Source organism: Arachis hypogaea, chromosome 4, assembly GCF_003086295.3.
Source record: "Arachis hypogaea cultivar Tifrunner chromosome 4, arahy.Tifrunner.gnm2.J5K5, whole genome shotgun sequence".
NCBI lineage: Eukaryota > Viridiplantae > Streptophyta > Magnoliopsida > Fabales > Fabaceae > Arachis > Arachis hypogaea.
In genome coordinates, this window is record NC_092039.1 from 127,930,950 (window position 1) to 127,944,648 (window position 13,699).

Genomic DNA, 13,699 nt, shown 5'->3' on the forward strand with positions numbered 1-13,699 from the left:
AAATAAGGTTAACTATCTCCACAGTCCCTACCATGTGCATTATTGAGGATTTGTTTTATCTAACAGCCTTTATATATATATATATATATATAGGTTTGCCTTTTACTCTAAGTCTATTTATAACAGATGTGAAATTCTTATGCCAAGTTAGAAGTTAGAAGGAATCTTTTTTGCTTCTTGACTAGCTAATTAAGACAAAAGCAAATTCCAATTAAGAAAATTTCGGTCTAGGTACATTTTAGTCCAAAGTAACAAAATATATGAAATTATCATTGAATAATATATCTTTTTAATTACAATGGGATCAGGGTAAGCAAAAGTAGCTGTTAATGAATTAATGGCACAGGGTGTTCTCATAAACAAGCTAGAATTATGTTTAATCAAAGTCATCCAAGTGTAACCGAAATTGTTGCTTTTAATTGATTAATAAATCGCTTTCTGAGTTTTGATTGTATGGTTAGTTACAACTTACAATTACTTTTCACCTAATGCTTTGACAAAATCCAATAGAGTGAGTTGCCTGGGTCTATGTATTTATTGCACATATACACTTGTTTCTTTATTTTTTAACTCATACTTTAGGTAATAAGGAGTATAGTTTTCCTATAAATCTCAATGATAAACAGCATGCAATAAAGTATTTAATTACACTTTCCGCCCAGTATGAAAATTAAAGCATATTTTCATGTATGCCTCATAAGAGGGAAAGACATACACAATTACAATCTAAGTGAGAATATAACTTACAGTATAATTACACTACACATGTTAACTCATTTTATTTGATGGAAACAATCTCCTCAACAATTTCAGGATCCTCCTCATCTGTACTGCTATAGGAGATCCGTGAAAGCTGTGAGATAGATACTTTTAGAGAATATAATACAGGTTTTGGAGGATATGACACTAATTCAAGTGGCCCTTCTAACATCTCTATTACTTTATCTATTGATGGTCTATCTGATGGATTTGTTTGAATACACCATAAACTCACCAAAGTAATTTTCTTTATCATATCATTTTCTTCTTCTGTAGTGGGCAAACCTCGTCCAAGTGTATTTTGCTCGAGATCCTTGTAAATCCAATCTGGAAAATACATCTCACTAGTAAGTGATCCACTGGTGTTGTAGTTCTTTTTGCCTCCCACCAATTCAAGAATCAACATACCATAACTGTACACATCAGATTTATGAGAAACTTTACCAAAGGTTCGACTAAATACTTCTGGTGCAATGTATCCAGGAGTTCCTCTTGTACCTATTATAGATACGATACTCTCCTTCTTCTTGCAAATTTTTGCCAATCCAAAATCAGCGATCTTCGGACAAAAATCTTCATCTAACAGAATATTTTGAGGCTTAATATCGAGATGCAAAATTCTTGTATTACAACCTCGATACAAATATTCTAATCCTCGTGCAATACCAATTGTAATTTGAAACAGGGTGTTCCAATCCGTATTACAAATAGCATTTGACGATTCTTGTTTGTAGATGAACTTATCCAAAGAACCATTTGGCATGAATTCGTAAATGAGTGCCCTTTTATACTTCTCATAACAAAATCCCAAAAGCGAAACAATGTTCACATGAGATGTTCTTCCAATACTAGCTACCTCATTTAGGAATTCCTCCCCACTTCCGCTGGATTCGGTTAATACCTTCACTGCCACTAGACGACCATCACTTAAGCATGCTTTGTATACAATGCCATATCCTCCCTTTCCTAATTTATCATGAAATGAATTTGTCATCTTTTTCACTTCAGAATAATTATATCTCTTTAACATCAAAGATCCATAAGTTTTCATAAATTCTTCAAATTCATTATCAATAAATGGTCCTGTTTTCTTCCACAAAATCCATTGTAAGAAGCTAAGACACCTCTTCCGGTTACAAATAATTATAACCAAGAAAACAAGACCTCCAATACCTGCTGCTGCTGCTATTGCGCCTGCAATGAAAAAATATAATTACAAACAGCGACCTATATCCATAGAAGAAAGCCGTGCAAATAGATCATTAGTGTACCTTTGATCCAAGCAGGTGGATTTCTTCTCTTGTGCGAAGGATTTCTTCCCTCAGGCGAAGGATTGCTTCTCTCGAACGAAGGATTACCTTCAGTATTCAGGTTTACCCGACGTGAGAAATCGGGAACTTTTCCTGATAAGTTGTTGTTGGAGACATCGAGATTGTTGAGTTGATGAAGAGATGTGAAGTTTTCAGGTATTGAACCGCTTAAATTGTTACCACTTAGATACAAGTTTTCCAAATGAGTTAATTTACCAAACGCACCCGAGATAGTTCCTGTCAAATTCTGCCTTGTGAAATTCACGGTTGTAATCATAGTCGCAGTACATGCAACAAAACTCCAATTATGACATGGATTATTTCCTCGCCATGAACTGGCCAACAAATAAGGATATCCAAATGCAGATGCAATTTCAAGCAAAATGGTAACTCTCTCATCACAAGGATCAAAGTTGTCTCGACAAAAGGCATTGGCGGTGTTATTAGTGTCAGAAGCTCCGAAAAAAGTAGGCATAGGGCCCTGAAAAAAGTTGTTGTTCAAAGTAACAGTTTGCAGGTTCCTGCTACTGAGATTTATCAGAGAATCTGGAATCACACCTGTAAACCGATTGTGCGCAAGTCGTAAATCTTGTAAGGCGGTACAACGAGACATGTCAGGGATATATCCACCGAAGGAGTTCCCCTGAAGCCACGCTTCAGACAAATCGATCATATTTGAAACAACATCCATTGTACCTGAAAATCCTTTGCCCTTCTGGTCGTTGAGGTGCAATGTGGTAATCTTGGACCTTCCAAAAGACTCAGGCAAGACACCAGTGAGGCTGTTGTTGGAGAGAAGAAGAGTCTCCAAACTTGTCAAGGAGTCAAATATTTCTGGTAGAGGGCCCATGACATTTGTAGCAGCAAGCTTGAGCTCTTTCAGTTGTGTGGAGTGAGTCAAGTCGGGGAAGGTCCATGGTGCAAGGTTGGTGTTGTTTCGCAACCACAGCCACGTCAAAGAGGGTAGACCCTGGAAGCAACCTTGGGGGATGGAGGTAAGGTTGTTGTTGGAGAGAGAAAGGGTTCTCAAGTAGGGGAAAAAATGAGACAGGTTTGGTAGGGATCCCATTAGATTTGTAGCCTCGAGAAAGAGGTCGGAGAGTTTGAATGAGGAATGAGTCAAATCGAGGGGGAAGGTCCATGGTGCGAGGTTGGTGTTGTTGGCCAAAAAGAGGCCATACAAAGTGGTTAGGTTGTGGAAGCAACCCTCAGGGATGGAGGAGAGGTTGTTGTTAGAGAGATCAAGATCTCGCATAGTTGGGAAGAAATGGGATATGTTTGGTAGGGATCCCATGAGATTTGTAGAAGAGAGGTAGAGGATATTGAGTTGAGGGGAGTGAGCAGTCAAATCCGTAGGAAAGTTCCATGGTTTGAGGTTGGTGTTGTTATTCAAGATCAAGTACTGCAAACTAGTAAGACCATGGAAGCAACCATGAGGGATGGTGGTGAAGTTGTTGTTGTGGAGGTACACTTCCTGGAGGAAGGAGAGGTTGGCGAGAGAGGGAACAGGCCCACTCAGATTATTGTAGGAGAGATCGAGTACTGTGAGTTGGGAGAGTGAGTCGTTGAGGCCTGCAGGAACTGTTCCCGTCAGAGACTTTGAACTGAGATCGATCTTTTCAATCCTTCCACTTGGATTGTTGCAAGTCACGCCAGTCCAGTGACACATATGGGTGGTGTTGGACCAGCCAGGGGGTTTGAGTGCATTCATAAGCTTCAGCATGTATGCACCTTCGTTGCTAGCTTCATCAGAAAGGACAGAAATCCTGAAGAAAGAAGAAAACAAGAGTACAAGAGTATAAAATCCAATAATAATTTTGAATTCTGATTTCAGGTATGCCATTGGAGAGAGCAAGTAACAAACTTGGATGATCTTATACTCTTGTTCATATAAACTTGTTATGATTCTTTCTGCCTTGGCTGAGTACAGTGTGTACGTAAAGATATATCAAACATGAACCGAGTAAAAAAAATTACAGCTTATGAATGTGATACAATATTGAAGCTCAATGCATCACCATCATGATGCCAACTGTTATATGAATCACTCTCAACAATTATCTATACATGATAGAATTTGAACGGGAAGACGAGGAATAATATGCCAATTGGCAGCCAGGGTACTAACAAGCATCTCAATTAAGTCCTCAGCCGGCGCTAAACCCTTTTATCATTTTTATAAACTCTGACCTTAAAAAAAAAATAAAAAATAATTAATTGGGTTATGAAAAACAAGCGTGGAATGAGATATGTAAAGTTTCATAATATATCTTAGAACAATTGCAATATTATATCTTCAACTGCATTCTAATTTCTATGGTGACACTTAGTTCTCTTGAATTAGTTATTGAAGAATGCTAGAAGACTATAAGAATTCATTATTTTTGGTCATCCATTAGTTATTAATATTTAAAAATATGAGATAAAGAATGTTGTTGAATAATTAGACTAAAAGAACTAAACTAAAAGAATTAAATTAATAACTAAATAATGGCCAAAAATAAAAAATTTTGATAACCCCTAGCATTTCTCTTAGTTATTTATGTATTACATTGAGTTTCAGGTGTCTGTCAATTTTGTCTTCCTTTGCTGCCAGATTCATTAACTGCCAGACATACTAAAGGGTTTAACACTGCCCATTATTTTTGTAACATTTGCGTGACCTGCACAGTGAGAATAGGAAAGGATGCAAACCACAAACTAATTATGATTCATATTTACTTTTAATCTAAGTAGCCAAGAAGTGGAGTAAATTTTGGATATATGTTATTATTTGTAGATCAGGAAGGGGACCCTTTGGGAAAAAGAAAGGAAAACAAGAAAACAAGAGATAAACAGACTGCAGAACTTGAAACAAGTTGTAGAATGGTGCTCTGCCAAGGTTATATTTCTTTTCTTTTCTCACCCTTTTCCTATTATTATATATCCTCGCACTTGGATCATTATAGCTAACAAATTTAATATCATCAATTATCTCTCATCTCAATCAAATATCAATGGACAAAATCATCACCAATTATCACAGTCTTTCTGTTTTTTGCTTCATGATTCCAGGGAGCCATCTTTCACCATGGTAATTGAATTGGACTGATCATCCATGTTGCTGGAAAGATATATGTGAAATTTGTAAGAAGTAGAATACAAGAAAGGCTTCGGAGAAAATGGTATTTAGTGTAGTCGTCCTTTTAATATTTTTACTACTTTATTTATTGATAGTTTATTTGATGTATTTGTTTGAATGCACCACAAACTCTCCAAAGTAAGTTTTTTTTATCAGATTATTTTTTTTCATCCGTCATAAGTGAGTACGAGATGATATATTGCATTGCTCAAGATTTTTATAAATCCAATCTAAAAAGTATATTTCGTTGAAATTTGACAATCAACTCTCCTAATTCTTTTTTCGTCCAATTATTTCAAAGAATTAACATGGCATAACTTTATACATTATATTTGTAAGAAATACCATCATACATGCGACTAAATACATTGATGGTTATCAGTGGCTAAGAGAAGGGGGAGTTGAATCTTAGCCCCCTTTTTCGCTTGATAATACTTGCTGACCTTTGAAACCAACTTTGAAAACTTCTTGTCTTTTTATCTCGTTACTAGCCACGAGACTTTTTCTTTTGTCTCGTCCCTGGCCACGAGATTTTTCTTTTTGTCTCATCACTTGACACGAGATATTTTTTGTTTTTGCTCTTGTGCAGTAGAAACAGAAATGGAGTAGAGAAGAGAGAAAATTACACCCAGATATATCCTGGTTCGGCTGCTAAGTGCAGTGCAGCCTACATCCAGTCTCCATCACAAACATGATGGAATTTCACTATAATCTTCCTGATTACAATTATGACTTTTTCTTTTAATTTTGCACTCTCTGTCTTTTTCCGCTCTATGGCTTTTTCATACAAACCTCACTGTTTGCCTTTTTCCATGAGACTCAAGACATGACAAAATTAAACAGAAAAATTACAAAACAGAATACATTGAAGGAGAAGAAAAATCTGTTAGCTCAGGTAGCTCTGAGAACTCTGTGCCTTGCACTCTCAAACTTTCTCCTTACTTCAAACAGTGACTGTTCTCTCTTTTTATAGAAGAGGGAAGCCTCCACTTTTGAAGCCAAAAACCAAGCCAACTTCTTCTTCTCCAAGAAACAAAACCGGTTCGGCCACATAGAGAGAGAAGAGATAACCATGCAAAACCCAACATGCAATTACCTCTAGTCCTTTCTTGGTCATCACCATTCATCAATCCGAACGCTCCATCCTTGGCTTGCTCTCCAAGATGGATTTCTGACCCTTGATACTTCATGATGATGATGGCTTCATCTGCTCCAGTCTCTGCCTCTTCCATCACTTCGCCACTCTAGCTACTTCCTGTGGTGGTTGAGCAGAATCAAAGACAAGTCATGCCTCCAAGAATCTCTTTCTTGTTGGCCGAGATCTTCTTCTACCATTTTTGGTATGAAAAAGCCAAGATCTCATCACCATATCTTACCATTCATGGTTGAAGATCTTAGCCACAGCATACTTTTCTTTTTCTTTTTCGTGCCATCATTTTGATGGTCTTGTAGCGTGCTTCTTTTTCTCTTCGGTGGCTATGCTTAGCTTCCATGGTTTCTCTGTGTTATGACCGAAGGTTAGAAGCAAAAGAGAGAAGAAAGGAAGGTATGAACATTAACTAAAGGATTTAGACAAAATAAATTAAATGTCCACTTCCTTTTTGTTTCTTGGTAGTGTGCCTTTCATTAAAGGCCATCAATCAAATCAATGAAACTTTCTCTCTCATATTTCCCATGCATTTATTAGCTTTACTCAATAAAATTTTGAATTCTACTTTTTGATGAGTAAAGAAGTTCTGTTGGAAGCAATAGAACTTTGCTTTCTATGCTTAGTGGATTCAGATCATGCATTGGATCTTGTAGCATCAATATTAATTTGGGCTTGTAACAATAATAGCTTCAATTTGGCCCAAATAATATCACATCAATATTAATTTGGGCTTGTAACAATAATAGCTTCAATTTGGCCCAAATAATATCACAACAATTCAGCCATACTTCTTTGAACATTTTTGAATCAAATCTGAATTAGAAATAAAATCACACTTGGGCTTGTAGCAATTATATTTTATTTTCGGCCCAATTATAAAACCTGCAACACAAAATTATTAATTAACATATGTTAGATGAAAATCAAATTAATAAATTTGCAATTAATTATTTTAATAATATTTAATCATCACAAATATTAATTTAGAGTTTTCCAAACTCATCATACATCAAGTGCAATAGTTCTCCTTGTTCCCAACACAGACACAATACTCTCTTTTGACATATTTTGGGACAAAAATTTCCGTTCAAAAGAATATTTTGAGATTTAATATCAAAATACAAATATTCTAGTCCACAAGCTATGTCAATTGCAATTTGAATATTTGATACAATGTGTTGCAATCCAAATTACAAGTAAGAGTTCGAGATCCATTTCCATAGATGGGAACTATTAAAAACGAACTTAGAAATGAGTGCCCTTTTATTTCTCTCATACAAAACCCAAAAGTGAGACAATATTCACGTGCAAATGGTTTACTGATACTAACAACTTCATTTTCGAATTATTCTCCACTCCCTCTTCATTCACTTTTCACTTTCACTGCAACAAGAGAACCATCAGCTAACTTCCATTCTTCCACGACACCATATCCTTCCTTGCCTAATTGATCACAAAATGAATTTGTGATTCTCTTCACTTCTGAATAATTATGTGATTCATTGAATATTACGTGAATTAAATAGAAAAACATGCGTCAGATTTAATTACCTTATGGCAAATATAATAAATCTTGCGAATTCCAATGGATCAGGGTGAGTAAAAAGTAGCTGTTAATGAAGTAATGCACAGTGTTTTCCCGTAAACTATCAAGAATTATGTTTAATCTAAGTCATCCAAGTGTAACTGAAATTGCTGCTTTTAATATTGATTGATAAGTCACTTTCTTAGTTAAATCTCCTCCCTCTTTGATAAGTCACTTTCAACCCGGTATCACCGGTTCTTAATTCACAAACCTGTAACTAGAAACTATAAAATTAAAGCATATCAGATTCATAAATTAATTTAATTTTAATTGGATTTATAAGAACCTCTCTTTCTATAAGTACTAATAGGCATTTTGAGGCAATGAGTAATAGCTCAAATGACATAGTCTCCCTATACTCAATTAAGAGGTTGCGGGTTCGAATCTTCTATCTTTGGTAAAAAAAAAAAAAAATAGGCATTTTGAGTATTTCTTGCTTAACTTACACACCACCATCTACTCGTCCATATACATATTCAACTCATTGAAACTTAAATGAAATATAATTTATTCTATATATATATTTATTATCTGTCCATGTGTTGATAAAAATGCATTAAAAAAAAAAACCTCATTCAAACATAGCTTCACAGAGGAATTCAATACCAACCTGTCTTTGAGGTATCAGCTTATACATTGCTTCAATTCAAGCAACGGATTGTTTTGCAATCAAATAGTGTGAGAAGTGACTCATTCCCTGCAATTGTTTTTACTATTTTTAAGAGTTAAATCTCAAAGTGGTCCGAGATTCACGGTTTGCACCAATTTAGTTCCTGACTTACCAATTGCACCATTGGGCAAATTAATGAACGCCGGCAGTGACCTGGCACTAGAAGCCACGCCCGCCCAACCTTCTTTCTTTCTTCACTTCTTCTCTGAAACCCAGCCCAGCCCGCAGACCTCCACACCAGCCTTCTGTCCGTCCGTCCGTCCCTACCGCCGGCGACCACCGTCGCTAACCCTCCCTCCTCCCTTCTTCCTTTTCTTTCTTCCCTATTTCTCCATTTCTTTCCTCCTGTACGCAACACCCCTGTTCGTGGCGCCACCTATGTCTGCACCTTCCAGTTCCGGTGAAAACCACCAGCGGCGGCGAAACTCTGTGCCACTACGACACTACCTCCGCTCCTTACGCTATCTTCTTTTTTCACTCCTCAACGCAGGTTCCATTCCATCCTCTGTGTCTGTTTCTTTTTTTTTCTAATTATTTTTTTTTATTTCAGTGCCTTTTGATTCTGCTTTTACTGATCTTGTTAGACTTAGGATAGTTGATTATTTGTGTTTCTGGACTGAATGTGTATTGGCTGGTTGAAATTTTTGGGTTGATTGATGCTTACATTAAATTGAAATTGCTGTTTATGAATCCTGCATACAACCTGTTCGATAAATTGCCTGAAAGTTAAATCTTATGTCTGATCATCATAGGCTTCAAATTTTGTTTTCATTAGGCATTGTAACTCATATTGTGCAGTTTTCTATAAGTTTTTATGATGATTTAGATTGAATTTTGGTTATGCACTTGGTGAATGTTCTTGCTTAACACCAAATTGAACTAAAATAGTAGAATTCATTCCTTGTTTAGTGTTATATGTTAAGTGCATACAGAGTTAGCAAGTGAATTGATGATATTGCGTATCCCTGTAGTTGTTGAACATAAATGATCATATACACAATCACACGACGATGCCATGCTAGAAATTGGGATTAAAACTAGGTATAGGGACCACATTGGGTCAAACAGTTTCAATTGCCACCTCAGCTTGCCGTTATCTACGCCAGCGTGGCTTCTCAGTGCCAGGTCACTGCTGACGTTCATTAATTTGCCCGGAAATGTGGCTAGGGACAACCTTGGTGCAATTTTTACAAAGTCAGGGACATAAATAGTGCAATTGGTAAGTCAGGGACTAAATTGGTGCAAACTGTAAATCTCAGGAACCACTTTGGAGTTTAACTCCTATTTTTAATAGAAGGAATGCAAGGGCCAAAAAGGAGAAAGAAAAAAGTTATGGAAAGCAATATATGTCTCATAAGGGGAAAATGCATGCAAAACTACAATCACAATGAGTATTACTTACATTACATTTATTTTGCAAATTTTGAATTATTGATGGAAATAGTCTCCTCAACAATCTCAGAATCCTCCTCATCTGTACTGTTATAGGAGATTCGTGAAAACTGTGAGATAGACATTTGAGGAGAATATAAGACAGGTTTTGGAGGATATGGCACTGACTGAAGTGGTCCTTCTAACATTTCTACTACTTTGTTTATTGATGGTCTATCCAATGGATTTGTTTGAATGCACCATAAACTCACCAAAGTAATTTTCTTTATCATATCATTTTCTTCTTCAGTAGTGGACAAACCCCGTCCAAGGATATTTTGCTCTTCGAGATCCTTGTAAATCCAATCTGGAAAGTACATTTCATTGGTAAGTGATCCGCCGGTGTCGTAGTTCTTTCTACCTCCCACCAATTCAAGAATCAACATTCCATAACTATACACATCAGATTTGTGAGAAACTTTACCAAAGGTTCGGCTAAATACTTCTGGTGCAATGTATCCAGGAGTTCCTCTTGTACCTTGTATAGATACAATACTCTCTTTCTTTTTGCATATTTTTGCCAATCCAAAATCAGCAATTTTTGGACAAAAATCTTCATCTAACAGAATATTTTGAGGTTTAATATCAAGATGCAAAATTTTTGTCGCACATCCTCGGTGCAAATATTCTAATCCTCGTGCAATACCAATTGTAATTTGAAATAATGTATTCCAATCCAAAATACAAATAGCATTGGGAGATTCTTGTTTATAGATAAACTTATCCAAAGAACCATTTGGCATGAATTCATAGATGAGTGCCCTTTTATATTTTTCATAGCAAAATCCCAACAGCGAGACAATATTCATATGAGAAGTTCTACCAATACTAGCTACCTCATTCAGGAATTCCTCCCCACTTCCGCTAGATTCGGTCAACACCTTCACTGCTACTGGACAACCATCACTTAAGCATGCTTTGTATACAATGCCATATCCTCCTCTTCCTAATTTATCACGAAATGAGTTTGTCATGCTTTTCACTTCAGAATAACTATATCTCCTTAACATCAAAGATCCATAAATTTTCATAAATTCTTCAAATTCATTATCAATAAATGGTCCTGTTTTCTTCCACAAAATCCATTGTAAGAAGCTAAGACACCTCTTTCGGTTACAAATAACTATAACCAAGGAAACAAGACCTCCAATACCTGCTGCTGCTGCTATTGCGCCTGCATGCTTGAAATGAAAAGTATAATTACAAACAGCGACTTTTATCCATAAAAGAAAGCCCTACAACTATAAAACTGATACTGCATTGTAAGTTCATATATACACACACACTCACAGACTCATATATACTTGCAAACAAGCTAAACATGCATACATAGACTGATGCACAATGCAAATAGATCATTAGTGTACCTTTGATCCAAGCAGGTGGATTTCTCTTGAACAAAGGGTTACCTTCAGTATTCAGGTATACTCCACGTGAGAAATGGGGAATTTTTCCTGATAAGTTGTTGTGGGAGACATCGAGATTCTTGAGCTGATGAAGAGTGGTCAAGTTTTCAGGTATTGAACCTTTTAAATTGTTACCACTCAGATACAAGTTTTCCAAATGAGTTAATTTACCAAACGCACCCGAGATAGTTCCTGTCAAATTCTGCCTTGTCAAATTCACGGTTGTAATCATAGTCGCAGTACATGCAACAAAACTCCAATTATGACATGGATTATTTCCTCGCCATGAACTGGCCAACAAATAAGGATATCCAAATGCAGATGCAATTTCAAGCAAAATGGTAACTCTCTCGTCACAAGGATCAAAGTTGTCTCGACAAAAGGCATCGGTGGTGTTATCTCCAACATTCGTACTCTCGGTAATTACGGAAAAGATAGGCATAGGGCCCTGAAAAAAGTTGTTGTTCAAAGTAACAGTTTGCAGGTTCCTGAGATTTATCAGAGAATGTGGAATGACACCTGTAAATCGATTGTGCGCAAGTCGTAAATCTTGTAAAGCGGTACAACGAGACATGTCAGGGATATATCCATCAAAGGAGTTCCCCTGAAGCCACGCCTCAGACAAATCGATCATATTTGAAAGGACATCCATTGTACCTGAAAATCCTTTGCCCTTCTGGTCGTTGAGGTGCAATGTGGTAATCTTATTGGGTCTTCCAAAAGACTCAGGCAAGACACCGGTGAGGCTGTTGTTGGAGAGCAGAAGAGTCTCCAAACTTGGCAATGAGTCAAATATTTCTGGTAGAGAGCCCATGAGATTTGTAGCAACAAGATTGAGCTCTTGTATTTTTGTGGACTGAATCAAGTCGGGGAAGGTCCATGGTCTGAGGTTGGTGTTGTTGGCCAAAGAGAGGACATTCAAACTGGTTAGGTTGTGGAAGCAACCCTCAGGGATGGAGGAGAGGTTGTTGTTAGAGAGTGAGACTAGGTTCAAATGTGGGAAGAAATGAGACAAGTATGGTAGGGATCCCATGAGATTTGTAGCCTCGAGGTCGAGGTGGTAGAGTTGCAATGAGGAATGAGTCAAATCGAGGGGGAAGGTCCATGGTGAGAGGTTGGTGTTGTTGGCCAACTGGAGACTAGTCAAACTGGTTAGGTTGTGGAAGCAACCCTCAGGAATGGAGGAGAGGTTGTTGTTAGAGAGATAAAGATACTCCATAACTGGGAAGGAATGGGATATGTTTGGTGGTAAGGAGCCTTTGAGATTTGTAGAAGACAGGTCGAGGGTATGGAGATGGGAGGAGTGAGCAGTCAAATCGGTAGGAAAGTTCCATGGTGGGAGGTTGGTGTTGTTATTCAAGCTCAAGTGCCGCAAACTAGTAAGACCATGGAAGCAACCATGAGGGATGGTGGTGAAGTTGTTGTTGTCGAGGTACGCTACTTGGAGGAAAGAGAGGTTGGCGAGAGAGGGAACAGGCCCACTCAGATTATTGTCGGAGAGATCGAGATATGTGAGTTGGGAGAGGGAGTCGTTGAGGCCTGCAGGAACTGTTCCCGTCAGTGACATTGAATTGATAAAGATCTGTTCAATCCTTCCACTTTGATTGTTGCAAGCCACGCCTATCCAGTCGCACACGGGCTTCGTGTTGGACCAGGCAGGGGGTTTGAGTGCATTCATAAGCTTCAACATGTATGCAGCTTCTCGTTCATCAGAAAGGACAGAGGTCATGAAGAAGAGCACAAGAGTATAAAAGCCAATAATAATTTTGGATTCTGATTTAAGGTATGCCATCGGAGCAAGCAAGTAGCAATAAACTTAGATGATGTTATTACAAAACTCGTTATAATTCTATCTATCTGCCTTGCTTTACTGCACACCTCTCTCGTAAAAGACTTATTCAAACATGAACCCAGTAAAATGATTACATCTCATGAATGTAATAGAATGTTGAAGCTCAATAATACATCACCAACACCATGCCAAATATTATATGAATCAAATAATGTTACCTACATACAATAGAATTTGAGTAGGAGAACGAGGGATAATATGCCAATTGCCAGCCAGAGTAACTGGGAATATAGTACTAAAAAAATGACTAATGTTAGGTGAAGGTACACTTTAATTCGTTGCCATTCAAAGCTAACCTAGCTGCTTCTTTTGGACTAAATGTACCCACTAACGTTAGTGGTCTCTAGCATAAAACAACCAATCAACCATGGTCTCTGGATTTGTTATTGTTATTTTATACCACGCATGCAACATG

The 13,699-nt window shown here is 37.3% G+C and overlaps 2 protein-coding genes and 1 long non-coding RNA gene across 4 annotated transcripts; 1 reads left to right on the forward strand and 2 right to left on the reverse strand.

Moving 5' to 3' along the window:
• Positions 1-754: 754 nt before the first annotated feature.
• LOC112744927 (receptor-like kinase TMK3) lies at positions 755-4,206 on the reverse strand. The gene is made up of 2 exons (XM_072234192.1): positions 2,031-4,206; positions 755-1,953 (listed from the first exon to the last, which is right to left on the reverse strand). The coding sequence occupies exons 1-2, from the start codon at positions 3,910-3,912 to the stop codon at positions 779-781; spliced, it is 3,057 nt and encodes a 1,018-aa protein (XP_072090293.1). The 5' UTR covers positions 3,913-4,206; the 3' UTR covers positions 755-778.
• A 4,381-nt stretch (positions 4,207-8,587) lies between these two features.
• Positions 8,588-10,233, forward strand: LOC140184011 (uncharacterized). Its single transcript, XR_011880669.1, has 2 exons — positions 8,588-9,085; positions 9,567-10,233. It is a non-coding gene; the product is annotated as an uncharacterized lncRNA (long non-coding RNA).
• On the reverse strand, positions 9,926-13,653 carry LOC112744929 (receptor-like kinase TMK4). Of its 2 annotated transcripts, XM_072234196.1 has the most exons (3): positions 12,090-13,577; positions 11,394-11,951; positions 9,926-11,200 (listed from the first exon to the last, which is right to left on the reverse strand). In XM_072234196.1, the coding sequence occupies exons 1-3, from the start codon at positions 13,222-13,224 to the stop codon at positions 10,005-10,007; spliced, it is 2,889 nt and encodes a 962-aa protein (XP_072090297.1). In that variant the 5' UTR covers positions 13,225-13,577; the 3' UTR covers positions 9,926-10,004. The 2 variants fall into 2 exon arrangements, with proteins under 2 accessions (XP_072090297.1, XP_072090296.1); XM_072234195.1 differs by having other exon boundaries at positions 11,394-13,653.
• Positions 13,654-13,699: the final 46 nt, after the last annotated feature.

What these genes read in the sequence shown, in the direction of transcription:
- LOC112744929 (XM_072234195.1), bottom strand. Translation starts at nt 13,224, where the DNA reads ATGGCATACCTTAAATCAGAATCCAAAATTATTATTGGCTTTTATACT. An exon ending in TCCACCTGCTTGGATCAAAG is followed by an intron (nt 11,201 to 11,393) that starts GTACACTAATGA and finishes TCAAGCATGCAG; the next exon opens with GCGCAATAGCAGCAGCAGCA.
- LOC112744927 (XM_072234192.1), bottom strand. Translation starts at nt 3,912, where the DNA reads ATGGCATACCTGAAATCAGAATTCAAAATTATTATTGGATTTTATACT. An exon ending in TCCACCTGCTTGGATCAAAG is followed by an intron (nt 1,954 to 2,030) that starts GTACACTAATGA and finishes TTTTCATTGCAG; the next exon opens with GCGCAATAGCAGCAGCAGCA.